At 38.1% G+C, this 25,734-nt stretch overlaps 1 protein-coding gene across 9 annotated transcripts in view; it reads right to left on the reverse strand.

The window, feature by feature from the left end:
- Positions 1-1,986: 1,986 nt before the first annotated feature.
- TMEM117 (transmembrane protein 117) overlaps positions 1,987-25,734 on the reverse strand; it is a 444,048-nt gene continuing 420,300 nt past the window's right edge. For all 9 annotated transcript variants that reach the window (XM_058558458.1, XM_058558460.1, XM_058558459.1 and 6 more), the window contains 2 exons: positions 22,067-22,196; positions 1,987-3,715 (listed from right to left, as the gene is read on the reverse strand). In XM_058558458.1, coding sequence (XP_058414441.1) covers positions 3,069-3,715; positions 22,067-22,196 — 777 coding nt within the window. In that variant the 3' untranslated portion in view covers positions 1,987-3,068. The remainder of the gene's footprint in view (positions 3,716-22,066; positions 22,197-25,734) is intronic.

Here is a 25,734-nt window from a genome sequence, read left to right on the forward strand (position 1 = left end):
TATAGGGACAGCTATGAGTGATTTATTAGCGTTATCCTTCTCATTTTCATGTTGGGTTGTGTTGGTGACCCACAGGACAAATAATGTAACAGAATTGCTTATGAAGCCCAGTGTTGAGATATGACAGCAATATTGACTCCCACCTTTAAATCTGAGTGTCTATGTTAGATGATTTCTTTCCATTGTACCATCAGCCAGTAGTGCTTTTGAATACTACTTGTGAAATCTGATGCTATAAAAGTAAACGGAGATTTTGTGCCTGGCTGACTCTTAGGGAAAATGAAGAAGAAAAAATTCTTAATATTTCCAATAGAATTTACTGATGATCTTAGATGTGCTAAAAGATAAGGGAACATGATAAGTAGCCACCATGGGGAGAAGATGAGGTAGCTAACTATGGTTATATAATATAAATAGGCATGTGGCGATGAGATTTATGCCTAGGCATGTATTAACAGGCATAAATTCATAGTGTTTATTTAATTTTCCATTTAAACTACTAATGAAGTACTCTATAATGTAGGATACTAAAATTGTGTCAAATTAGTAAATTTGCACTGCATGGGAGAAAATACTATAATTACTGAACAGTAGAAATATAATTGTTCATAGTCCTTAAGCATCACTACAATTAAGGCATCACATTTGTTGTACTTTCTTTAGAATCTGTGGTTGCTGATTTTTTAATCCTTTTTTTAACTCTTCATTTTCTGAGTTTACTACACGTTTAAAAATTTTTTTTAATGCTCTTGATAGTCTAAAAGTTTTGGTGTTCAAAAAGCTCTGTACAGTCAGTCTATTGGTATATGACTCAGGATTCAAGACTAAACATGAATGGATGTGATTTTGACTTTGATTTCATTTCATTTTCTAATCTTTAGCTGGTATATGTGCAAATGGGATGTGCAATATGCAAAAGAGGTAGCAAAAGAAGAAAGGAGACCCATGTGCAGTTACAAAGGTCAAGATTGGTATATACGATTGAATATTGGAAGCCTTTGAAGGTTCAAATCTTATTTGACTACTAAAATGCCATCTCTGGAAATTATTCCATTTGGTACTAAAACTTATGGAAACTTTAAGGACATATTTTCATATCAGCTGATAGCCAGCTTCTCTAGGCAACCCTTAGAAACACATAAGCCCAGTGCTCTAAGGTTTGTTATTTTTTTCTATCTTGTGCTAATTAGATTCCCTCATTGATGCATTTTTTCTTCAATACTCACATAAAGATTCTCAAATAATATTTTCACAAGGACTACATACTGATAATAAACATCAACTTTCTAAATCAACTTCCTTCTTCATTCTACAAGACAATGACTTTCAGAATAATTAAAAATATAGTCCTAGGTGGTATTATTTACTTGTTCCAGAGCTAAAAGTTAAATGTTCTATGTTACGCAAATTTGGTAATGGCCAACATTACCACATATCAGGGATAACATGGTAAGTTTCCTTGGACAGTATGGTCTATGGGTTACTATAGCGAGCTCGATCTCTGCATTTTTAGCGTTGGAGATATTTATGGCTCTGAGTACACCATGCATGGCTATTAAAGGTAAAAGAAACAGCAGGGGTATGGTTCCATTTGCTTAGTAAACAATTGTAGAAAGATGTTTATTAAAGCTGGCTCTCAAGTGACATAAATGCATAGTTCTATTATGCATGCTAAATTCAGCATGCTGCAAGCTCAAAAGCAGATAGATCAAAACAAGAAAGATTTAAAAAATCACAAAGACAAAAGATAGCTATGTCGGCATGTGACAGAAAAATAATTTTGCCTCAAAAGTGATCTCTCCCAACCCCCTCAAGGAACATGTAACCACAATTTATGGAACAAAATTAAAACCAAGTTGGGAGTGTTCCATTTCATAAATTGCCTGACATTGAAGTTATAAAAAAAAACACTCAAATGAGCTGTTGTTAAACTCAAATACATTCTAATCTTTCTATTATAAACAAAAAACTACATCACATAATTACTGATGTATAATTCTTATTTATTAATGTGGATGTTTAATCTTAAAAAAAAACAACAAAAAAAAGCACACACAAAACAAGCCACTAAACAGATTCTTTCATGCACGTCTTTTTCTACCTCACGAGGTTCCACTCATGATTTTTAGAGGAGCTCCTTTGCTCAGAGTTGGCATATGTTTTTCAATTTTCATGTCCAGAGCCATATTTACAGAAAGATGTACAAATATTGTTGACGGTAGGCTGTGCAACCCTCACATGATTAAAACTTCAGCTCCTTGGTTCTCTAGGGCTTTGTGTAAATGCCAATAAATTTGAGAGTTCACCCAACTGTGCCTCTTAACCTTTGTTCCCAAAGGTGAAGGGCAGGATTTTTAATCAAGTAGCAACTTATCTTTAATTAGGAAAACATAATTAGTTATTATCATCTAATTGCAATTATTGGTTGGAGAAAGTCACATTTCACAAGTAGTGACCCATGCCAGATTATCGTTCTCCTATTATTGAATTTTGCCTCTGTATTTGTATTTGGCAGACAGCCAAGAAAAATTCAAAGGTAATCACCATGCTTCTCTGCAGTCCAGCTGTCAAAGTCACCAACTCTGCTGCTTAATAAGAAACCAGGAGATACTTCCTGAGCCACATCTTGGCTGTATCTGTTTCCTGCTCAGACATCAAGTGTAGATCAAAATAATTGTATACAAAAAACCCCACGTGAAGCCTGTTAGAGAACTACTCCACACTTCGTTTCTGGTACAGTTAAAAACAGTTTAATGTCTCAAGGCACCACTATGGTTGAACATCAGATACACGGGTAATCAGCTAATCTGCTATGCTGTAAAGTCAGTAAATAGCTTGTGCAATTGTGAAAAGCAATCTCTAGGGGACTGTTAGATATACAGTAGGCACGTGTATCATAATACAAATAGAAAACAATGAGTCCTAGAAAAAGCATGTTGAGCACCGTTGTGGCATCGTTTGTATTTCTTTACCTAACACTACGTAAACCTTACATGTACAAAAGGAAAGACTAACTTTTTAAAGTTACACTCAAGGTTGCTTTTTGTGCTGTCTCCATGTAAGCGAATCTAGTTCGTAGGCGTGCTTTTAGAAGTCGTTGGATCTGGATCAGCTTCTGTCCCGCTGGTAGATTCATTCAAGTGTGAACTCAAGTTTTCTGACGTTAGGTGGGAAGACTTATAGACGATCTCGTTGAAGTCGGACCTGATGCAAACCAAAGCGGGGTCATTTAATGGGTCTTCCACTGAGGCCTGGGTGTTTTCTCGAGTGATTCCCATGTCTTTGCTGTGTTCTGATGGGGATTTTCTTTTCATGCGAGTGTAAGTTTTGTCTTGATTCTCCATGCCTTGCTCATTTTTCAAAAACCGTCCAAAGAACCAAATGAAAAATCCGAACCACACAAAAGCTATCAAACTTGGAACAAAAGCCAGACATTTGACATCAAGGCTAGCTCCTATGAACCTGCTGTGTAAGAACAGGTCTCCCTCCACATACGTTTTATTAGTCCGAGGGTTAGTGTGATTGGACCTCCATTCCCAGGAGAGCTTGGTTCTGTTCAAGTCCTTCAAACTCTCTGAGTCTTTCACTGTATATATCTTCTGCCCTGGGCCAATGTACTGTCCGTATTCATGAGGTTTATAAAATATCTGGTTCTTCCACATATTGAGATCCAAAATTAAGACAAGAAAGATAATTCCATAGTTAAACCATTTACCTGCATTAAAAAAGAAACATTGCATTAGTCAAAGATCTATAAAATTGCAATAGGATTTTCTTCAATAACATGAAGATAATGGCATAGTAGTATAAATTGTTAATGTTTTAGACCTGTTAACAATTAATTCTTTGAGAGTGCTATGCTGCCATTAAGTGAATTGGCAAAGGAAATTTCCTAAATGGATTCGAAGCATGTGAAAACGTAACTGCAGGTCTCAGAGCCAGTAATTGATGGTATTTACATCAACCCGATTAAATCTCTCTAGTTTATAGGCACCACAGCTATACTCAAATTTGGTTCCATGTAGGTTATTCTCTAGAACGTTTCAATTAATGTTTAAAAACAAAGTTCTAATGAATTCTTAGAAAAGTCCAGCGTATGATTGAACATCTCTTACGGTTTTATAATTATGTCTGAGCAAGAAATAAATCATTTTGCAATGCAAGCACAGCAGTATATCAGTTGAATTCACATTGCTGTTTGTAGGTGACCTGTTGATTAAACCATTAGTTGATGTGATACGGATCAATAATCCTTGAGCAGTCATTTCAAGATGCAAAAATAATTCCATCAAATTCTCATTGAATAGAATCCACTTATCAGACATATAAATATAACCGAAGCTAACGAACTGCTTTAGAAGACAGAATTTGAAAAGATTGTAACTAAGATGATTTCTTTGTAGTATTTAAAAATCTTACATAAATATTATTTAGATACATATTATCTAGTGATATCTCTACATCTTTAAATGGAAAGAATCTGGAAAAACTTTCAAGGGATATAGATTCCATTATAATTTTTATTATAATCAATATTTATTGCAGGTTTTACAGCATTAAGTGCATTATAATAATATAGTAATAGCTACCTCATGGGTTTGCTGTACCAAATTAGAAGATATATGTACCAGATTCTAAAAGCTTTAGTTGTAATTATTATATGTGTTATGTCTAAATTATTTTATTTTGTATTTGAAGATAGCAATATTGAACACTATTAAGTTACTGCTTCACATGATTAAAGAACCCTTAGGACAGGAGAGAGATTAGATCTTGGGCAAACTTTTTAAACCAAGAATGGTAAAAATGTATTTTTCAATATGTACTCTAACAGAATATATAGCTACATAAAAATATAACTTTGTAGGGGCCGGCCCGGTGGCGCAAGCGGTTAAGTGCGCGCGCTCTGCTGCGGCGGCCCGGGGTTCGCTGGTTCGGATCCCGGGCGCGCACCGACGCACTGCTTGGTAAGCCATGCTGTGGCGGCGTCCCATATAAAGTGGAGGAAGATAGGTACAGATGTTAGCCCAGGGCCGTCTTCCTCAGCAAAAAAAGAGGAGGATTGGCGGATGTTAGCTCAGGGCTGATCTCCTCACGAAAAAAAAAAAAAAATACATATATATATATATATATATACACATAACTTTGTAAAGAATTTAGAAAAGTGTTTATCATGCTCTTTACAGATTTTCAAGCTCCTATTATATGCAAGGTTGAAAGGTTTTAATCCTGGCTCCAAAACTTACTAGTTATGTGTCCTTGGGCTAGTTGTTTAAATTCTCTAAACCCCCATTTCTTTACATGCAGAAAATAATAATACTTATTAATGCTGTTATACTTCATGAGATTATTAGACGCTAAGCACAGTGCCTGGTATGTAATAGGAACTCAGTAATTGTTATCGTCATTATCATCAAACCTTGCCTAAGCCATGATAATGTCTTCACCTGCATGAGAAGGTGCAACTTCTTCTCTATGAAGAGAATTTATGTCAAGTCGTTCAACTACACAGGGTTTAAATATTTGTAATGGAAGTTCTTGCCTGAATGATTTATACTGCACACCCAAACTAGAAAGTAAGTTGGCACAACGGAAACGTTTCCAGATATGATAAAATATCTATAACTTCTGGTACTATTAAGATCAAACCACTCCTGCCCTCTGGATCTTCAAAACTAAAACAGAGTCACACTAAGAATCAACCATAAAATAAACTAAGAAAGCACAAGCCAGAGAAATTCAATCAAATACAAAGGTGAGCCTCATTACCAAACATTTATTGTGCTCATAATAGACGCTGTGTAGGATACCTTACAGATGCTGAGGACATATGTTTTGCCATCCATGGAGAAACTCATCATATTGTTGGGGAAACAGGACAGAGATATCAGCAGATAAATAACAATAAGAGGTCACATTTGAGAGGTGTCAAACGAGTGACACAAACCATAAATGCTGAAGATGTTGAGAAAATGAAATAAAACTGAAGGCTAACTTCTGCACAAAGGATTTTAGAGGAAGCAGCAATTCATATGGTCCTTGAACAAAAAGCAGGGAGAACAGTTTGGAAAATTTGCATTTCTTTTAGTTTATGTTTTTATTATGCTGCAGATAGAAGAACATACAGAAAAAGGTCAGGTGACGTGGAAGAGAGGGGCTGAGGGAAGTGAGAAGGAAAAGAATGGAGAATATTGCAGGGAAAGAAGGCAGGAGCAGAACGAGAGACAGGTGATAAGAAAACGTTCAGAGATTCTCATTCAGGATTAAGGAGGCACTGGTTTGTAGCTTCCATGATAGAAAGCAAGTTGAGAGGGGGGCTTTGGGTGCCTCTCTGTTGTAGGAGATCCATAGTTATTCTCCTGTCGTAAACTACATGTGTTATGAAGCCAGACTGGATGGTGAGGGGAAGAAGTCCTTGAGTGATGGTATGACTGACCATCACCCTCTTGACTCGCAAAGGTCCCTTGGAGAAACCTGTACCCTCTCTAGGTCATTTTCATCAACTCATGCATAGGGCAATCCCTCATAAAGGAGTCCCTGTTTCTAGAGAAACAGGACGTCAGAAACTAAAGATAAGAAGCATCACAGAATCAGGGAGAAGAAAGGAACGCTTATGGAGCTTGGAGAAGGGTGCTTTCCTGGTGGGGAAAAGACACTCAGTGAATGTTTATAGACAAAGGAAAAGAATAAAATCAGAGAATAAAAGTGGAAGTGGATGTACGCTGATCAAACTAATGGAACCCCGAGGATAGGAGTTTTATTCCAACCTTTCAAAATATTTTTCTATTACCTAAGTTAAATGGTGCTGGGTCAGTTTGACTACTAAACTTTCATACTGAAGAATCACTTTATGTTATTTCTCATGTGACCTGGAGTCTGAATATTTAGATGGCATGGAGAAGCAAATTAAAAATATGTTGTCTGGCATTGATCTTATCACCCTGCTCTAACACACCTTTACCGATTTGTGAGAGGGAGTACCATAGTGACAAAAAGTGCAGGCTGGAAATCAGCAGAGGGAGATTTCATTCTAATACTCAAATAATACAACCTTGGGTAACCTGTTTAACCTCTCCAGACCTCAATAATCTTATTTTCAAATTGAGGATATTGAACTACATGCCTTCTAGTTCTATGACTCTGTCCTCTTCCTCCAAATCCTTCTACTTATTAGTTATGTGAATCCAATTTTTCATTCTGCGCAATGGAGAATAATACTAATGTAACTATCTCAAAGGATTATTGTGAGGATGAAGTGAGAAGTTATATTAGAAAGTTCTCTGAAACATAGTAAGTTTGCCAAAAGTGTAGGATAGTATTGTTTCTACAATTTCTTTCTTCTACTTCTTCAATCCAGTTACTATGGGATCTTGGTCATAGAATACAGGAAGGAGAGATGCATGTGTAAGGGTTTGTAACAAAGATCCATCCTAAGGGTGTTCAAATGTTTCAGTTTGGATAAAAGAGCATGAATTACTCAGTACTGACATCAATGGGTAGATATCACAGAACCAGTTACCCAGGAGGACCCAGTGTGTGGCTATATGTAAATATGCGTTGTGAATCACCATATTTAACATGTTAAAAATCCTTAGCAATTGGTAATTTGTCTACAGCTTGTAGCAATATTGGTCCTGAGTGAAAGTGTTTTATATACACAAACTCGAAGCTAAACAACAGGGGATAGTGTCCCCACATTTCCCCCACGTCAGAGAAGCCATGTGGAGGTGGGAAAGAGCAGAGGGGAGAGAAGAGGGTGAGGCAGGATCCCTATGGATATCATATTTCCTCCTTTTTTCTGTGGATGTAGCATTGTCCTTCCCCCCCGTCATAGCCACTCAGCCAAAATTTGAAGCTGCTGAAAATGTGGAGGAAATGGCTCCTCTAACTTTCTGTTTGTTTCTGGCCCACCTGACATAACCTCTGGTCCATTTATCCATTTGTGCAGAGGAAGGATGTTCATCTTTCTCTATCATCCATCCTTCCATTTTCCCACACTGTGTTTTGTTACCTTGGTATTGCTTTCTCCTCTTTAAAAATTACTTTGCCCTATGAGGTGTGGCAAACTAGAAAGCAAAATCAGGAGAGACAACACAACCTCAATGTCCTTGTCCATAAAGTAAGGGAATTGAGCTATATAATCCTTAAGGTTTCTTCCCAGTTCTGAAAGTCTCTTTGCTGAGTCTGTGAAATAAACATCACTTAAACTTTAATGTTTTAAGATGGACCAGGAAATCTCACCATTAGAGCAAAAAAGATGGAATACACAATTTTCAGATGGAGAAAGATTTCCTTAGAACAAAAGATTGTATATTCTGAGACACACTGTTTACCATAAAAAATAAATTTGAATCCCTGAAATGACCCACATGGAAAAGATATGAGGCACAAAAAAGAAAAGCATAGAAAATGCTTCTAATGCCATTTTCCCAAGTATGTTGTTGTGAATGTACAATCAACCATAACAAGAGGCTTGGTATTTCAGCATTAATCATATGAGAAATTTTGCATTTCCCCCTGTTGTTTCAACTACACAGCATAACGTAAATCAACAAGGAGGTAGGGTAAGAATCCATATATTATTTCTATTAATCTCCCCGTTGAAATATCTAACTGTCTCCTTTAATGAGAAATCTCTGCATGGCGTTGGTGGGATTACCTCTTTCTTGTATTTTGTGCTTTTAATGAATCTTAGTGATTGTCAAAAATGATATTATAATGGTAATTTTATCTTTTTACTTTGTGGGAGTTTATAGAATCCTAGGCTAGTTAGTTTTAAAAGGATTCTTCATTAAATAGCACCCTCGCTTAGCATGGGAAATGACAACAATTTGGGGGAAAGTGTTATTTTTTTCAACCAAGGAAAAAGACCATAAAGTGCTGATATTTCCACCATATAATGAACCTTTCATAATTCAAATATGCACTTATAATTTTTTAAAAATGTTTTACTCAGCAGAGTTGCCAGTCAGCTTTGAGGTTGACCTGTTCTGTGTGTAGACACCTCCGTACCAAGTGAGTGCCACCACTTGGCCAGACTCTGGCATCTAGGTCAGATACATGGAATAGTCATGCTCCACAAAGCCATTTAGTGTCCATTATGGGATAGCAAGAAACCATGGTCTTGAAGAAGACGAGTTTTGGATAATTAAAGAAATAACAGTTTGCTATAACAGGCTTCTTGGCCATATTCAATGTCCTCTCATTCCACACATGAGCAGTGAAAACAGGGCTCACTGAGTTAGCATCTCTTCAAGTCTCTCCGTAGGTAATTTAGGGACATCTAGAAGCCATATTAAGTGCAGGGGCCATGAGGAAAGCATTTGGCAAATTGAACATATTTACTCAATAATTTACGAATTAATAAGAGTTATTTGAGATAGTAAAGCATCCTTTTAACACTTAAGAGCAAATGAATATAGCTTCTTAAAGTGCCTCTCTTCTCATTGTCACTTCCTATGTGGGAGACTATTCTTTTAGGACATAATCCAATATGATGAGTAGAGGTAGCAAGTCGTGATGATAAAAAGAGAAAGAAAAGGCCACGCAATTGTACTGAACTTGATGACCATTAGACTCTGACTTTCTTGACACTGGGCACTGTGTCCCGTTCATTTCCATATTCCCTAGATCCTAGCTTCGTTTTAGATACATATTAACTCAGAAAATGTCTGTTAACCAACAGGTAAACTCTGAGATAATGTGTCCAGAAAAATACAATGAGTGAAGTTCTAGTATTTTAAAATCAAGTACATATGTCCCAATGATCTGGTGAATTCCAGGATAGTGCTAAAATCAGATATAATCTGGAAAGTTGAGAAAAGCAAAATATTCATGTCTCAAAAATTATGATTAATTATATATTTCAAGTCTTCCTCTGCCTGTGAAGACAATTCCTGAAAAGCATGTGAGTTCTATTACAAAAATCCCCAAATATGCATAAATGAAGACAGGGTACCTCAGTTTGGGCATGGCAGATCAGCTCAGGGGCAGCAAAGACTGACAGGCTATCGGCAAAGCAACCACAGCCTTGAAGAAGATGAGTTTTAGACAAATAAAAGGAATTACTGCTTTACATTGAAGTAAACATAGTTAACTCTTAGAGCAGTACAAAAGTGTTGCAAATGGAAATTGCTTCTGGAAAGGTTTAGAAAAACTCACAACTGAGAGAATAGCAAGAGGTTCTTGTCCACTTTGGATGAATTTACAGTCTTGGGGGACTGTCATGGTGAACAGGATGCATCATATTTCCCTATAACAAGTCCCTTGCTAATTTTGTCAGAATATTCTGCTGGATGGACCACTGGCCTGTGCTCCCCAGCACTTTCCATGATCGGATTGACAGTGGAGAGCTCTTTGAAAAACAATCTCTGGGAACTGATTTGCCAGAAATCATACACCTATGGAAATAAAGCGAAGGGGCCTTATTCATTATTTTCCACATTCTTGCCATCATAAAGCACCTGTGCCCTTACACTGCTCAGGAAACTGAAATAGAACACAGACGCTACGGAGGCTTGTTTACTTCCACGTTTTCCATTTTTGCCCAGAGGGTTCCCATGGGCATCATCGTGCCAACAGTGTGAATTCTCTCCTCGCAGATGCACAGGCCTTCCTTCTGGCCTTTCCCCCAACCTCCTCCTAATTTACTCAGATGATGGCCACCAATGGGACACTTCCTTTGTCTGGCTGGGATGACAGATGGCAGAGCTTCCACTGGGATTGGCATTAATAGGACTCAGAGGAGCTTCCGAGAAGGAACTGAGAGGCCATTCCTCTGTCGCCTCCAGAGACTTAGTACATCACATTTTGAATCCATCTTTGCACTCACCTTATAGGTAAAAGGGAAGAGGACAAAGGAAATAATTGCACAGTTGCAGTTAGCATTTACTTTTAGGAGAAGAACAAAGGACTTCTGCTAAAAGCGCCTATGTGACCTAATCACTAACCATTTATCCCCTTTGTTACTGAAGTCAAAATTCCCGGAAAAAATATTTTAACACATCCTTGGATAGAGATGATTTATTTTTATAAGCTGTAGCCCAGCTTATAAAACGAAAGCTCATACATACTGCAGCAAACCATCTGTCAAGGGGGATCCAGATGAGCTAAACAGATGCAACAATTTAAGTTATTTCTGACATGCATAAATAAAACTAGCCTGGAATCAGGACTAAAAAATACTCAAACCCTAAATGCTTTTAAAATGTCAAGGGGAACTCATCAGTGTCAGATAACCCTCTATATATAGAGCATTTCGTTGGGAGAGATTTTTTTCCATTCTTAGTTTTCTCCTTCTTGAGGACTCAGAACAGTAGATAACAGTAGAAAACTCAGAATACAGTGGTTCCCCCTTATCTGTGGGGTATATGTTCCAAGACCCCTGTGGATGCCTGAAACCATGGATAGTACCGAACTCTGCATATACTATGTTTTTTCCTATACGTACATATCTATGATGAAATTTAATTTATAAATTAGGATTATAAATTAGGAACAGTAAGAGATTAACAACAATAACTAATAATAAAATAGAATAATTATAACAATATACTGTGATAAAAGTTACCATCGATTTTAGTAACCTCAGTATTCTATTTTTTTTCTTTCCTTATTAAGTCGAGAGCTTTCAACTTTTCACGTAAAGGAAGCACTTTACAGCTTCTCTTTGGCATATCTGAACTGCCGGCATCACTTCTCTTGTGCTTTGGGGCCATTATTAAGTAAAATAAGGTTGACTTGAACCTGAGAGCTGTGGTAATGCGACACAATGATAACCGCAATGGTTACTAAGTGACTAACGGGTGGGTAACATATACAGCATGGATATGCTGGACAAAGGGCTGATTCATCTTCAGGACAGGAAGAAGCAGGCTGGCTCAAAATTTCATCACGCTACTCAGAATGGCGGGCAATTTAAAACTTATAAATTGTTTATTTCTGGAATTTTCCATTTAATATTTTCTGACCGCGGTTGACCATGGGTAACTGAAACTGCGGAAAGCAAAACCACGGTTAAGGGAGAGGGTACTGTAGTGGATAAATAATAAGAAAGCCCTCTTTCAGGCAACCTTATGGTTTTTTAATTAAATAGGAAACAAATTCTGGATAGATGAAAGGAAAAGCTTTAGGTAAAAATAGAGTTTACTGAGTGCTTACTACATGGCAGGCAGTGTTTTAAGGGCCTTGTACATATTAACTTAATTCTCACAGCAACCCTATGAGCTAAGTACCATTACCATCCCCATTTAACAGATGAGAAAACTGAGCCTCTAACTGATTAAGAAGCTTGATAAGGGCCATGCCACCAGTCAGTAGCAGAGCTGGAGCCTATGCACCAAACCTTTACATCCCATTGCCTTGGCATGTTCCGAACATCTTTTCTAGATCACAGAGAAATATAGCTGAGAGCATGCTGGAGCCATCCTTGACATGGGGAGAACCCTAGCAGTTCTTGTCCAGGCTTTTCTGGTGCAGAACAAACACAGGCAGAGGAAGTAAAAGACAGAGCTGTCTGGAGGTCCGTAAGATCCCTTCCTACGCCAGGCTCTAGTCTCCTCTGTGGTCACCCAGTCACACTTGCTTTGGGATGTCCTCTGTTAGCCCCAGCTCTGAACTTTCCAGCTCCTGGCAGGACTCGATCACATGCTTTCTCACTGGCCACCCCATTTCTATTGAATTTGCATTCTGCCCCTCGGCTTGCGATTTTAACAGTTGCATATAAAAACAAAGCTGAGATGAGAGGCATTCTGCCTATAGAAATATTGCTCAGCAGCAGTGTTTCTGGAAGAGTGGTCCTTGCAGCCTGCATAGGCATCACTGGCGGCGCTTAGGAGAAGGGCAGATTCCAGGCTCCACCTAATAGCCCAGACTTCTCACTCTGGGTGTGCGGCAGATGGATCTTTTTAACAAGCTCTCTAGGTGATTCTCACACACACTGAAGTTTGAGAACCACTGACGGATATAGAGAGTTTCATGCTTGATAACCCGAGCGGTGATACTATATTTCCTTATCAAGGAAAGCATTGAAGTCTCCCTACAAGAAGAAGCAGAACTTGGAGGAGCTGATCAAGTCAGGATTTGCAGTTTACTTGGAAATTTGTGGGCTACTAACTATTGAGCATATTAGACTACAACATGGAGCACCGTATTTTGGAAATTTTACCAAGGTTTTCCCACAAACGATTATCTTACAAAGTCAGATAAAGTAAAAGGGCTTTCATAGGAGACCAGACGCTTCTTTAGAGTAGCCTCAGCAATGTTTTCAGCCAATTAACAGAACAAAGAGAGTAACAGAACAAAAACAAGAGAGGGAAAAGTTCTGACTTTTTCTTCATCTTCCAAACCTGTCGCCATTTTCCTAGAAATTTTTGTCACGGATCTGGGGAGGCACATGAGCATCTTACCACAGATTGGATTTAAATTGTTTACGGTGGAGCCCTTCACCCCAAAGCCCACATGTACCCTATTTTATTTTGAATTTAAACTCCAGAATCCTCAAAAGCCTTCCCGGCAGGTCCAGGTGCCAATCATTTGCACGGCTTGTCTCAGGGAGACAGTCTGAGCTCATCTGTGGCTTCTCAATCAGAAAGGAGCAGTTCCCAAAGATCAGTGTCATCTGGGGGAGCTTCTCAAAGTCCCAATCCCTGGCTTTTGCCCAGATCTACTGGGTTGGAACCATTAGGAATGTGGCCCAACAATTTGTATATTTATAAAGTTCCCCGGATGATACAATAATCAGCATAAATTGGCAAACACTGCACCAACGCCTTAAATACAATATATTTTCACCTTCTGCCAACTTTATTAATGTGCAGCCTCCATTGCAAAAACTTAGCTAGTCTTTCCTCTTTTTCTTTTTTATAAGTTTTCTTTTAACGTAGATTCTAGGTAAGACATTCCTGGCTAGAGTTTTGATAGATTCTGCCAAATTGCCCTCCAAATACACTTTACCAATAGGATATAAGGATATGAGGGGAAATATCCCCTTAGTCCCAGGAATACTTTAATTTAATTTTGCCCAATTGATGGGCAAAGAGCCTTCACTGCTGATTTGCAGTAACTGGTTCTTAGGAACGTGGAGCACGCTGTCCTGTGCTTAGTGGCCATGTGCGTCCCTTCCGTGTGTTGTCTGGTCATTCCTGTGTTCAGTTTTCTATTAGGTTGTCTTCTTTCCTTATGGAATTTAAGGATTTTTAATCTTCGTCTTTTGAATATATTGCAAATATTTCATTTCAATCTGTTGCTTGTCTTTTAACTTCATTGTGTCTTCCTTGCTCATAGATTTTACATTTATTTTACTTTTTTATTGATGTCTTAATAGTTTATAACATTGTGAAATTTTTGGTTGTACATTTTTGTTTTTCCATCACCATATACATGTCTCCCTTCACCCCTTGTGCCCACCCCCCACCCCCATTGCCCCTGGTAACCACAATACAGTTTTCTCTGTCCATGTGTTGGTTTATATTCCACATATGAGTGAGATCATACAGTGTTTATCTTTCTCTTTCTGGCTTATTTCACTTAACATAATACCCTCCAGGTCCATCCACGTTGTTGCAAATGGGACGAGTTTGTCTTTTTTTATGGCTGAGTAGTATTCCATTGTACATATATACCACATCTTCTTGATCCAATCATCAGTCAAGGAACCCTTGGGTTGCTTCTACTTCTTGGCTATAGTGAATAATGCTGCAATGAACATAGGGGTGCATAAGCCTCTTTGGATTGTTGATTTCATGTTCGTTGGATAGATTCCCAGTAGTGGGATGGCTGGATCATAGGGCATCTCTATTTTTAATTCTTCGAGGAATCTCCATACCGTTTTCCATAGAGGCTGCACCAGTTTGCATTCCCACCAGCTGTGTATGAGGGTTCCTGTTTCTCCACATCCTCTCCAACATTTGTTGTTTTTTGTCTTGGTGATTATAGCCATTCTAATGGGCGTGAGGTGATATCATAGTGTTATTTTGATTTGCATTTCCCTGATGATTAGTGATGTTGAACATCTTTTCATGTGCCTATTGGCCATCTGTATATCTTCTTTGGAGAAGTGTCTGTTCATTTCTTCTGCCCATTTTTTGATCAGGTTGTTTGTATTTTTGTCGTTCAGTTGTGTGAGTTCTTTATATATTATGGAGATTAACCCCTTGTCAGATATATGTTTTGCAAATATTTTCTCCCAGCTGGTGGGTTGTCTATTCATTTTGATCCTGGTTTCATTAATCTTGTAGAAGCTCTTTAATCTGATAAACTCCCACTTGCTTATTTTTTCTTTAGTTTCCCTAGTCTGGGTAGGCATGGCATCTGAAAAGATTCCTTTATGACCAATGTCAAATAGTGTGTTGCCTATATTTTCTTCTATGAGTTTTATAGTTTCAGGTCTCACCTTCAAGTCTTTGATCCATTTTGAGTTAATTTTTGTGAATGGAGATAACAGATGGTCCACTTTCATTCTTTTGCATGTGGCTGTCCAGTTTTCTCAACACCATTTATTGAAGAGACTTTCCTTTCTCCATTGTATGTTCTTAGCTCCTTTGTCAAAAATTAGCTGTCCATATATGTGTGGTTTTATTTCTGGGCTTTCAATTCTGTTGCATTGATCTGTGTGTCTGTTTTTGTACCAGTACCATGCTGTTTTAATTACTATCACTTTGTAGTATGTTTTGAAGTCAGGGATTGTGATGCTTCCAGCTTTGTTCTTTTTTTTTAGGGTTGCTTTAGGTATTTGGGGTCTTTTGTTGCCCCATATGAATTTTAGTATTCTTTTTTCTATTTCTGTGATGAATGTCATTGGGATTCTGATTGGGATTGCATTGAATCTGTAGATTGCTTTAGGAAATATAGACATTTTAACTATGTTTATTCTTCTAATCCATGTGCATGGGATGTCTTTCCATTTCTTTCTGTCATCATTGATTTCTTTCAATAATGTCTTGTAGTTTTCATTGTATAGGTCTTTCACTCCTTGGTAAGATTTATTCCTAGATATTTTATTCTTTTTGATGCAATTGTAAATGGTATTATCTTTTTGAGCTCTCTTTCTGTTAGTTCACTATTAGCATACAGAAATGCAACTGATTTTTGTGGATTGATTTTGTACCCTGAGACTTTGCTGTAGTTGTTGATTATTTCTAATAGTTTTCCAATGGGTTCTTTAGGGTTTTCTATATATAAAATCATGTTGTCTGCAAATAGTGAGAGTTCCACTTCTTCGTTGCCTATTTGGATTCCTTTTATTCCTTTTTATTGCCTAATTTCTCTGGCCAAAACCTCCAGTACTATGTTGAATAAGAGTGGTGAGAGTGGGCAGCCTTATCTCGTTCTTGTTCTCAGAGGAATGGCTTTCAGCCTTTCCCCATTGAGTACGATGTTGGCTGTGGGTTTGTCATAAACAGCCTTTATTATGTTGAGGTACTTTCCTTCTATACTCATTTTGTTGAGAGTTTTTTATCATAAATGGATGTTGGATCTTGTCCAATGCCTTCTCTGCGTCTATTGAGATGACCATGTGGTTTTCATTCTTTGTTTTGTTGATGTGGTGTATCACGTTGATTGATTTGCGGATGTTGAACCATCCCTGCATCCTTGGTATAAATCCCACTTGATCATGGTGTATGATATTTTTAATGTATTGCTGTATTTGGTTTGCCAATATTTTGTTGAGGATTTTTGCATCTATGTTCATCAGCGATATTGGCCTGTAATTTTCCTTCTTTGTATTGTCTTTGTCTGGCTTTGGTCTCAGGGTGATGTTGGCCTTGTAGAATGAGTTAGGAAGTGTTCCATCTTCCTCTAGATTTTGGAATAGTTTGAGAAGGATGGGTATTAAATATTCTTTGAATGTTTGGTAAAATTCACCAGAGAAGCCATCTGGTCCTGGACTTTTATTTTTTGGGAGGTTTTTGATTACTATTTCAATCTCTTTACTTGTGATTGGTCTATTCAGATTCTCTATTTCTTCTTGGTTCAGTTTTGGGAGGTTGTATGAGTTTAAGAATTTATCCATTTCTTCTAGATTGTCCAATTTGTTGGCATATAGTTTCTCATAGTATTCTCTTATAATCCTTTGTATTTCCGTGGTATCCATTGTAATTTCTCCTCTTTCCTTTCTAATTTTATTTATTTGAGCCTTTTCTCTTTTTTTCTTAGTAAGTCTGTCTAAGGGTTTGTCAATTTTGTTTATCTTCTCAAAGAACCAATCCTTTGTTTCATTAATCCTTTCTACCATTTTTTTTGTCTCAATTTCATTTATTTCTGCTCTGATTTTTATTATTTCTCTCCTGCTGACTTTGGACTTTGTTCTTCTTTTTCTAGTTCTGTTAGGTGTAATTTCAGGTTGCTTATTTGGGCTTTTTCTTGTTTGTTAAGGGGGGCTTGTATCGCTATGAGTCTCCCTCTCAGGACCGCTTTTGCTGCAACCCATATGATTTGGTAAGGCATATTTTCATTTTTGTTTGTTTCCAGATATTTTTTGATTTCTCCTTTAATTTCATCAATGATCCATTGGTTGTTCAGTAGCATGTTATTTAATCTCCACATCATTGTCACTTTCCCAGTTTTTTCTCGTAGTTGATTTGCAGTTTCATAGCATTATGGTCTGAAAAGATGCTTGTTATGATTTCAATCTTCTTAAAGTTTTTGAGGCTTGCTTTGTTTCCCAACATATGGTCTATCCTTGAGAATGTTCCATGTGCACTTGAGAAGAATGTGTAGTCAGCTGTTTTTGGATGGAGTGCTCTGTATATGTCTACTAGGTCCATCTCATCCAGTTTTTCATTTAAGTCCACTGTTTCTTTATTGACTTTTTCTCTGGATGATCTATCCATTGATGTAAGTGGGGTATTAAGATCCCCTACTATTATTGTGTTGTTGTTAATATCACCTTTTAAGTTTGTTAATAGTTGCTTTACATACTTTGGTGCTCCTATGTTGGATGCATATACATTTATAATTGAACTGTCTTCTTGGTGGAGTGTCCTTTTTATCATTATATATTGCCCTTCTTTATCTCTCTTAACCTGTTTTATCTTGAAGTCTACTTTGTCTGATATGAGTATGGCAACACCTGCTTTCTTTTATTTGTCACTAGCTTGGAGTATTGTCTTCCATCCTCTCACTCTGAGCCTGTACTTGTCTTTAGAGCTGAGATGTGTTTCCTAGAGGCAGCATATCCTTGGGTCTTGCTTTTTAATCCATCCTGACACTCTGTATCTTTTGACTGGAGAGTTCAATGCATTTATATTTAGAGTGATTATTGATATATGAGGGCTTAATGTTGGCATTTTGTCACTTATTTTCCAGTTATTTGCATTTCCTTTGTTTCTTGTCCCATTTGTTTCAGACTGCCAATTCAGTTTGGTTGTTCTGTCTTATGACTCTTCTAGTTTTCTCTTTATTTATCATATTTGATTTTGTTTTGATTATTTGTTTAGTGGTTACCTTGAGGTTTGTATAAAAAATCTTGTGTATGAGATAGTCCATTATCTGATGGTCTCTTATTTCCTTATACTAAGTCAATTCAATCTCTTTCCTCTTGCCCTTCTAAGTTATTCTTGTTACAACTTATTCTATCTTGTGTTGTGCGTGTGTGTTTACAGTGATGAGGTTATATTTATTTTTGGTGTTTTCCTTCCTTTGATCTTTGATTTTGGTATTCAAGTGGTTGCTAACCTATTCCAGTAAAGATCTACTATTTTTCTGATTTTGTCTATCTATTTTTCTCCTTGCTCCAAGCTTTGTATTCCCTTTCTCTTCTTTTTTTCAGGCCTGAGGGCCTTCTTGAGCATTTCTTGCAGTGGGGGTCTCGTGGCCATGAACTCCCTTAGCTTTTGTTTATCTGGGAAAGTTATTATTTCTCCATCACATTTGAAGGATATTTTTGCTGGATAGAGTATTCTCAGCTGAAAGTTTTTGTCTTTCACTATTTTGAATACATCATTCCAGTCTCTCCTAGCCTGTAAAGTTTCTGTTGAGAAATCCACTGAGAGCCTGATGGGAGTTCCTTTGTATGTTATTTTTTGTTTTTGTCTAGCTGCCCTTAATATTGTTTCTTTGTCATTGACTTTAGCCAGCCTTACTACTATATGCTGTGGAGTGGGCCTTTGCCTGTTGACATATTTAGGCGACCTATTGGCTTCATTTACTGGTATTTCCTGCTCCTTCCCCAGATTTGGGAAGTTCTCAGCTATTATTTCCTTGAATAGGCTCTCTGTTCCTCTTTCCCTCTCTTCTCCCTCAGGAATACCTGTAATTCTTATGCTATATTTCCTAATAGAGTTGGATATTTCTCAGAGACTTTATTCATTTCTTTTTAGACTTAGTTCTCTCTCCTGCTCCATCTGGAGCATATCTGAAGAAACTCCTTATCTCGTTGAATTGTTTATCAGTGTTTTCTTGTATTTCGTCGAGCTTTTTTTCGTCGAGCTTTTTTATGATAGTTATTTTGAATTCTCTGTCGTTTAGGTTATAGATTTCTGCACCTTCAGGGTTGATTTCTGGGTGCTTGTCATTTTCCTTCTGGTCTGGTGATTTAATGTACCTTTGCATTGTGGTTCCTGTATTCGCTTTGTTTTTCCTCATCCTGGAAATATCTGGTTGCAGTTTCCACCTGCCACCACCATGTGGGGGTTAAGGGCTGTGTAATCTGAGCCCCCTGCACTTGCCCCAGCTGCTCTGCCGCCGCGGCTACCTGCCTGCAATCTGCCCAGGCAGCTCTGTCTGGTTGGCTGAGCTGCAGTGTCGGGCATGCTGGGGGGTTGGGGGGGCTCTCTCTTTTGCCTGCTCGGTCCCTGGAGTGGGGGGGCTTCTTGCTCACCCCTCGTTATCTGCTCTCCTGGGGTGCTCATATGTTAATGGACACCCCTGCAGCAGTTCTGAGTCCTCTGTGTGGGAATTTCCCACTGGCTGAGAGAGTCCAAAGAGCTACGGTTTCCCACAGAGGGCCACCCCTCCCCCTGTCTGGGAGCCACGTGGACCCAAATCGCCAATCTGATGGGGAGGGAGAGGATTTCTCCTTAGCTCTCCCCACTTCCCCTGGGTGCCCCAGCATGTCCACTCTCAGATGTGGGGCAGTGTGGGTCTTTTTGATCTTCCTTTTTGCTGTGTAAGAGTCCTTTGCTGGCCTGTGACTGTCCCTTTTGTGGTATCTTATTGGGGGAAGAGTTTACGGGAAAGCTCACTCTGCCATGATGCTGACGTCACTCCTAGTCTTTCCTCTTTTTAAGTTTTTACAAAATGATACTTGGTGGGACAAAGGTTTTAGTTCAAATATACAGGAGGCTTTCCCTCAAAACTAATGACACTGAAGCCTCAGGGACTCCTGTATGCATGGCCCCCTTCCAAGGCACTGAACAGAAATTTTAGTTGTAATATTGTATTCATATTCTTAAATGGAGCATTCCAAATTGTGTAAGCTTTGGGTACCACAAAGCTTGAACTTGCCCCTGACTATAAACAATAACGTATATATAAAGTCATACAAAAAAGCCCCAAATTAAATATTTTTAACAGTTTGATTTTTTTTCTTACCAGTGAGTTCCCTGAATCTTCCCTCTCTTCCTTTGTTTTTAACCTGATATTCTGCACTCAAACAGTATATTTTTGACAGGGATTCTGATACTCAGTCAGAGACAATATTAGTGCCATGATGGCCTGGGACAAGAGCTGATAGCAAGAACAGATGGTCCAGGCGAAAGCCCACCCAAAGGGATATGATGATGCCATGTGCGTGATAGCTGTTTTAGAAGTCCGAGAGGGTAGCGTGCTGCAGAGATTAAGTGGGGACTCTGAAACCACACTATGTGACCTGAACTCAAATTGATTGATTTACCCAGTGAATTTAATAGATGGGCCTCATTCATTCTGAGCAGGAAAAGAAACCTGCTGCATCTTCCCTATTCATGAGCTCATTCTCCAATTTAGGAAGGCTGCCTCATGCTCAAAGCAAAAAACAGCCTTCAAGTTGGGAAGCAAAGATTTTTTGCTGTACTCAGATGTTCATGTTTTCTGTTCTCAAGCTATTTTTATTCAGCAGAACAGACGGTAGTGGAAGCACAGATTTCTTCAGCAGTTTTTATTATAGCAGGTATGGGATCCTAGGCCATTGTCCTTAAAATACGCACACATTTGCTACCTGCATTTGAACAGCTTGGGAACGAATGCCATTCTTTATGTGATCATTCAGCTGTCTGCTTCTTGTTATGAAGAAAAAAAGGTACAAAACGTAACTCCAGGAAGCCTTTTTTAGATGAGAATGACTGAGATGTCATGAAAGAATATTATAATAAACCATATTGTAGCCGTTTCAAAAGCAGGACATATCTGAAAGTGAAATAATCTGAGGATCCACAAGAGACGCACTGAGACAAACACGAGCTCTGCCACAGAAGTAGGTTTCCCTCAATCAAATGAGAAGTGGCCCAGCTCCCTCAAGACATATGGTCTGATTGGAGCTCTAGGATACCACTGTTTTCATCTCAGCAGTAAATGAAGAACAAAGCATAAAGAGTGTTAATGTTGAAAAAATATACTGAGCTGTATGTTGTGAAAAAGAAACTCAATCAACAAAAAAGGAGTGGTACATGGAATACGGCAGAGATAGCTAAGTATCTATACCAAACATTTGTCTTCCTCCTCTGATAATCCTATACTAGAACACTGGGTCTGACACTAAAGTGGCTGCCCTACTGGGGACTACATTTTTCTGCTCTCCTTGACTCTAAATGGGGCTGACTAGATATCACCCACAGAATGTGAGTGGAGGTGACATGTTTCTTTTCCAGGCCAAGTGGTTAAGAAATCATCTTAGTCATCTTCCCCATTCTTTTTATTCCCATCTGCCAACTGGATGTTGAAGCTGAAATTGTTAAAGCTACCAGCAGTCTTAAGTCCCACAATGATGGTCTGGAGCCCCAGCCAACCTGGAACCACGTGCATTGTTAAGTGAGTGAGAAATAAAAGTATATTTATGTATGCCTCTAAAATGTTACCGTTTGCTTTTTCACAGCAGCTAGTATTACTCTAACTAGGAGACAATCAAATTGTGTTCAAAGTTATAACATACCTGTTATGTGAATATGATATTCTTCCTTGAATATCTTCTGGAAGAAAGGAATCTTGAACTGCATGTGAGGAGTGTGCAGCCCAGGAAGGTTTACATCAACATCTCCCATGAAATGGGGGAATTCCCAGTCCTGTCAGAGAAAATCAACATAAAAACATATTTGTGATTGGTTTTGTTCCTAAGCAGCAAAACGCTAAAAATTGACTTTTTATAAGCACTTATTTTAAAATCATTTAAATGCAGCCAGCTGTTGGATGTATTAGTTTCGTTCTGTGATGGTTATTTTATGTATATTAGGCAGCGGTCTGCATTCAAAATAAAAATTAAGTCATAACTTATATCCTCAGATTTTCTCTTTAATGAGGTAATAAGAAACCAATACAGAATTGATTTGCATCTATACATGTTTATCTCTTTCATTCTGGAGAACTGATCCTAAATTTTTATAGGAAGGAAGTGATCCATATTTTATAAATATGGGGTAATTGTTATATTTTGTTTCACCACTTTTTAAAAATAAGAACCCTATCATAGTGTGTTTTGTGTAAGAAGACAAAGCAAAGAGGATCTGATTCAGTTAACCAAGTTCTTCAGTTCACGTCAAGGGACTTTTATGAATCATCTCTGCTAACAACTATGTGAAATGGAAAAATGCCAAAGTGTCCTATCCTGTTCTCTTGTAATTTAGCATCAATTTGACCCAAATGATGGAGGGCCTGACATGCTAGCATGAAAGATGAACAGTGAATTCATTCCCAAATTGTCATTAGTTATTTCCTTGTTGTCAAGGCAAAATCAGGTGGGGTGATCCTCCCTCTCATAAGAAACGAAAACAGATGCAAATGAGGATATTTTTAGGTGTCTCACCGGCGCTTGGTTTTTGGATAGAGGCACCAAAATAAGTTCACAACTAGCATGTGAAGAAAGAATACATTAAATATAAAGAAACACTTGAGGTGGATCTATTGGCATTAACACACATATTTTCATTTTTAATAACTAATCATTCAATTGTCAGACCTACACGTAGTGAGTATTTTTTAGAGAACTTGAATATGAAAAAGTAATGAACAAAATATTAATTTAAGATTTCAATCCATGATCTCAATATAAAAAAGTTAAAATTTTCCAAGACTTCTATATGTATAGCTGATAGAGGTATGCTAATAATAAAGTGCCTGAACATTTTAGGGGTGTCCATGTCCATTCCACTCCCCTCTTTGCTGAGAATTCTGATTAGAAGAGAACAGGCCTCGGAGCAAAGAAGAATATGTGAGTGGTGGTAACCAGGAAAGATTTCAATGTCTATTAATTTATTGATACAAGAATCACTTTAAGCCACCAAGAAATAAATATACAAGAAGAAAAATGAAATGATGCAACATCATCCCTTGCTATTGGTGTGTATGAAAATATCTTGTGGGTCTCACCTCTCCTTGTTTTTCAGTCCTCAGCAGAAAATAGATGTGTAATTTGGGAAATGCAGAAAACCCAAAGCATTAGAGCTGAATGAATTCGGAACACTTTGATCTAAAATATTAGTAGAAAATGGATTGGTAACAATACTTGTGAACAATTCCATTTTATTAAAGTGCATTTGTCTTGTTTTTTTTTTTTTTGTTTTTTTTGTTTTTTTTGCTGATACTGTCTTATTCTTTCTATGTTACTTGGAAGACTCCTGCAAAGAGAACTGAAATTGAATTTGGTCTTTTGCTAAAATATAACTGACATCTTCCATGAAAAATTATGCTTGGCAAATAAAAGGACTGATAACCAGAATATCTTTCACTAGCCCTGGTTAAACAGCACAAAGCATTATCAATAGAGCAATTCTCTTTTTTATTTCTTTGTTTAAGGAAGAGAATACTTCTTGGTAGTAATTGGGCAAGAGTACTTAGTGTACCTTCTTTTTGGAAAGATATTCTTGGATTGTTCTCATTTAGAGTTTCATTCCATGAAGCTAGTTTTTTCTATTGGGTATAAAACTGCCTTTAGTTTGAAAGTAATCTCTAGAGATTTCTTGTAGACTGGGATGAAAATTTCATTCACCAAAAAATAGTTCCTCAATTATTTCCTATTCTATACATGGAAATAAAAAGATGAATTAAGGAAATGGAAAGTAGAAAAAGAAGAGACATTCTTGCTCTTTATCTGGAAGATGGCATTACTTGTCTTTTTTTTTTTTTTTTTTAAGAAGAGATCAGGGCAGGGAATTTGGGGGAAAGTGTGAGAGAAATAGCTGGTGCCATGTAAGAAATTAAAGAGAAAAGATTAATTAAAAAGATGTGATGCATAAATTCTTTTAGATTCACCCTTTCTACATTATTTTTTATAATCACCACATTTTGGTTCTCAAAACTCTTTTCCTCAGTCTTCTAACCCCCAGCCTCCATTCTCTCTCTACTACTCCAAATTCTGTACTTCCATTCCTACTCTGCCTACTTCTCCAGACTCATTATGGAATCAGTGTCAACTCTAGCCTTACCTGACAGAGTGGAATGATATTAATAATAATTGCTACCATTTGTGGGATGTTGGGGGCTCATCTTAATGGAGAATGGGTATCTGAGGCTGGTGACACCCCAGGTATTTATCTGAAGGAGGCAGAAAGAGGAGGGTGGATGGTGTTCCGAATCTCCCTAGGTTTTAGTTTCTTCATCTATACGTTGGGGTTAAGTATATCAATCTCACAGGCTTCCTGGGAGGATGAGATAAGGCCTGGACAGCAAATAGCACATTGCTGGAGACAGAGGGAAGAGACAGGGAAATGGCCGACAAGCACAGTTGACTTCTCAGCATGAGTCCACGGTCAGGTTTATCCTGAGAGTGAAGCAGAGGAGGCGGACAGGGCTGTTTGCAGAAGGATCACACAGAAGGCTGCTTCGAGGTCCAGGTGAAAAAGGGCAAAAGCTATATTCTCCTTTCCCCCCTTATCCATTGCACAGCACTGGCCTCCTGACATCTCTGACTGGGACTTCGGTCAGAGCAGAGATCTCCCAGAAGGCAGTGGGAGCAAGGCTGTAGGGAGGGGAGCCTCTCAAAAAGACACGTGAGGTGGCCTCCTGAGGAGGATGGAAGAACAGGAGCAAATTGGCTTCTTGTGACAATGTGGGTCACCCCGTGGCAACCTCCAGAAATAACTGCGGGAGACCTTAATGGTGGGGAGGGAGGCTACTTACTATGTAGATAGCAGCTGGTGAGCTAGCAACACGTGTAACTAAAGGCTGAGGAAATCTGCTGACATTTGGGTTGTAAATTGTGGAGCACTTGCAATGTTCTAGCATCACCCTAGGCTATACATTTATATTTACACTTATATACAAAATGATCCTGAAAGCTCGCTATTATTAACTCATTTTACAGATGAGAAAGTTTACCTCAGAGAGGTTAAGTGGTCACGAAATGACGTAGCTGCCACATGGCAGAGCCCAGCCCAAAGAATACATACTTTCTCCTTCGTCATGCTGTGTTTAACTGTGAAAAGTGACAGCACTTACTGTTTTTTATTCAGAACTGGAATTATTTTTCACCTGTTATCTCTGTTCAAAATTGAGAACCACTCACGGCAGTCATCGTCTGCTTGTCTCTCACCAAATGCCAATTCCACGAGGAGCTTTAAACCATCCCTGCCCCCCAACCCCAGAGAGCTCTCATTTTTTATCTGACCC

The sequence above is a fragment of the Diceros bicornis genome, chromosome 17 (assembly GCF_020826845.1).
Source record: "Diceros bicornis minor isolate mBicDic1 chromosome 17, mDicBic1.mat.cur, whole genome shotgun sequence".
Lineage (NCBI taxonomy): Eukaryota > Metazoa > Chordata > Mammalia > Perissodactyla > Rhinocerotidae > Diceros > Diceros bicornis.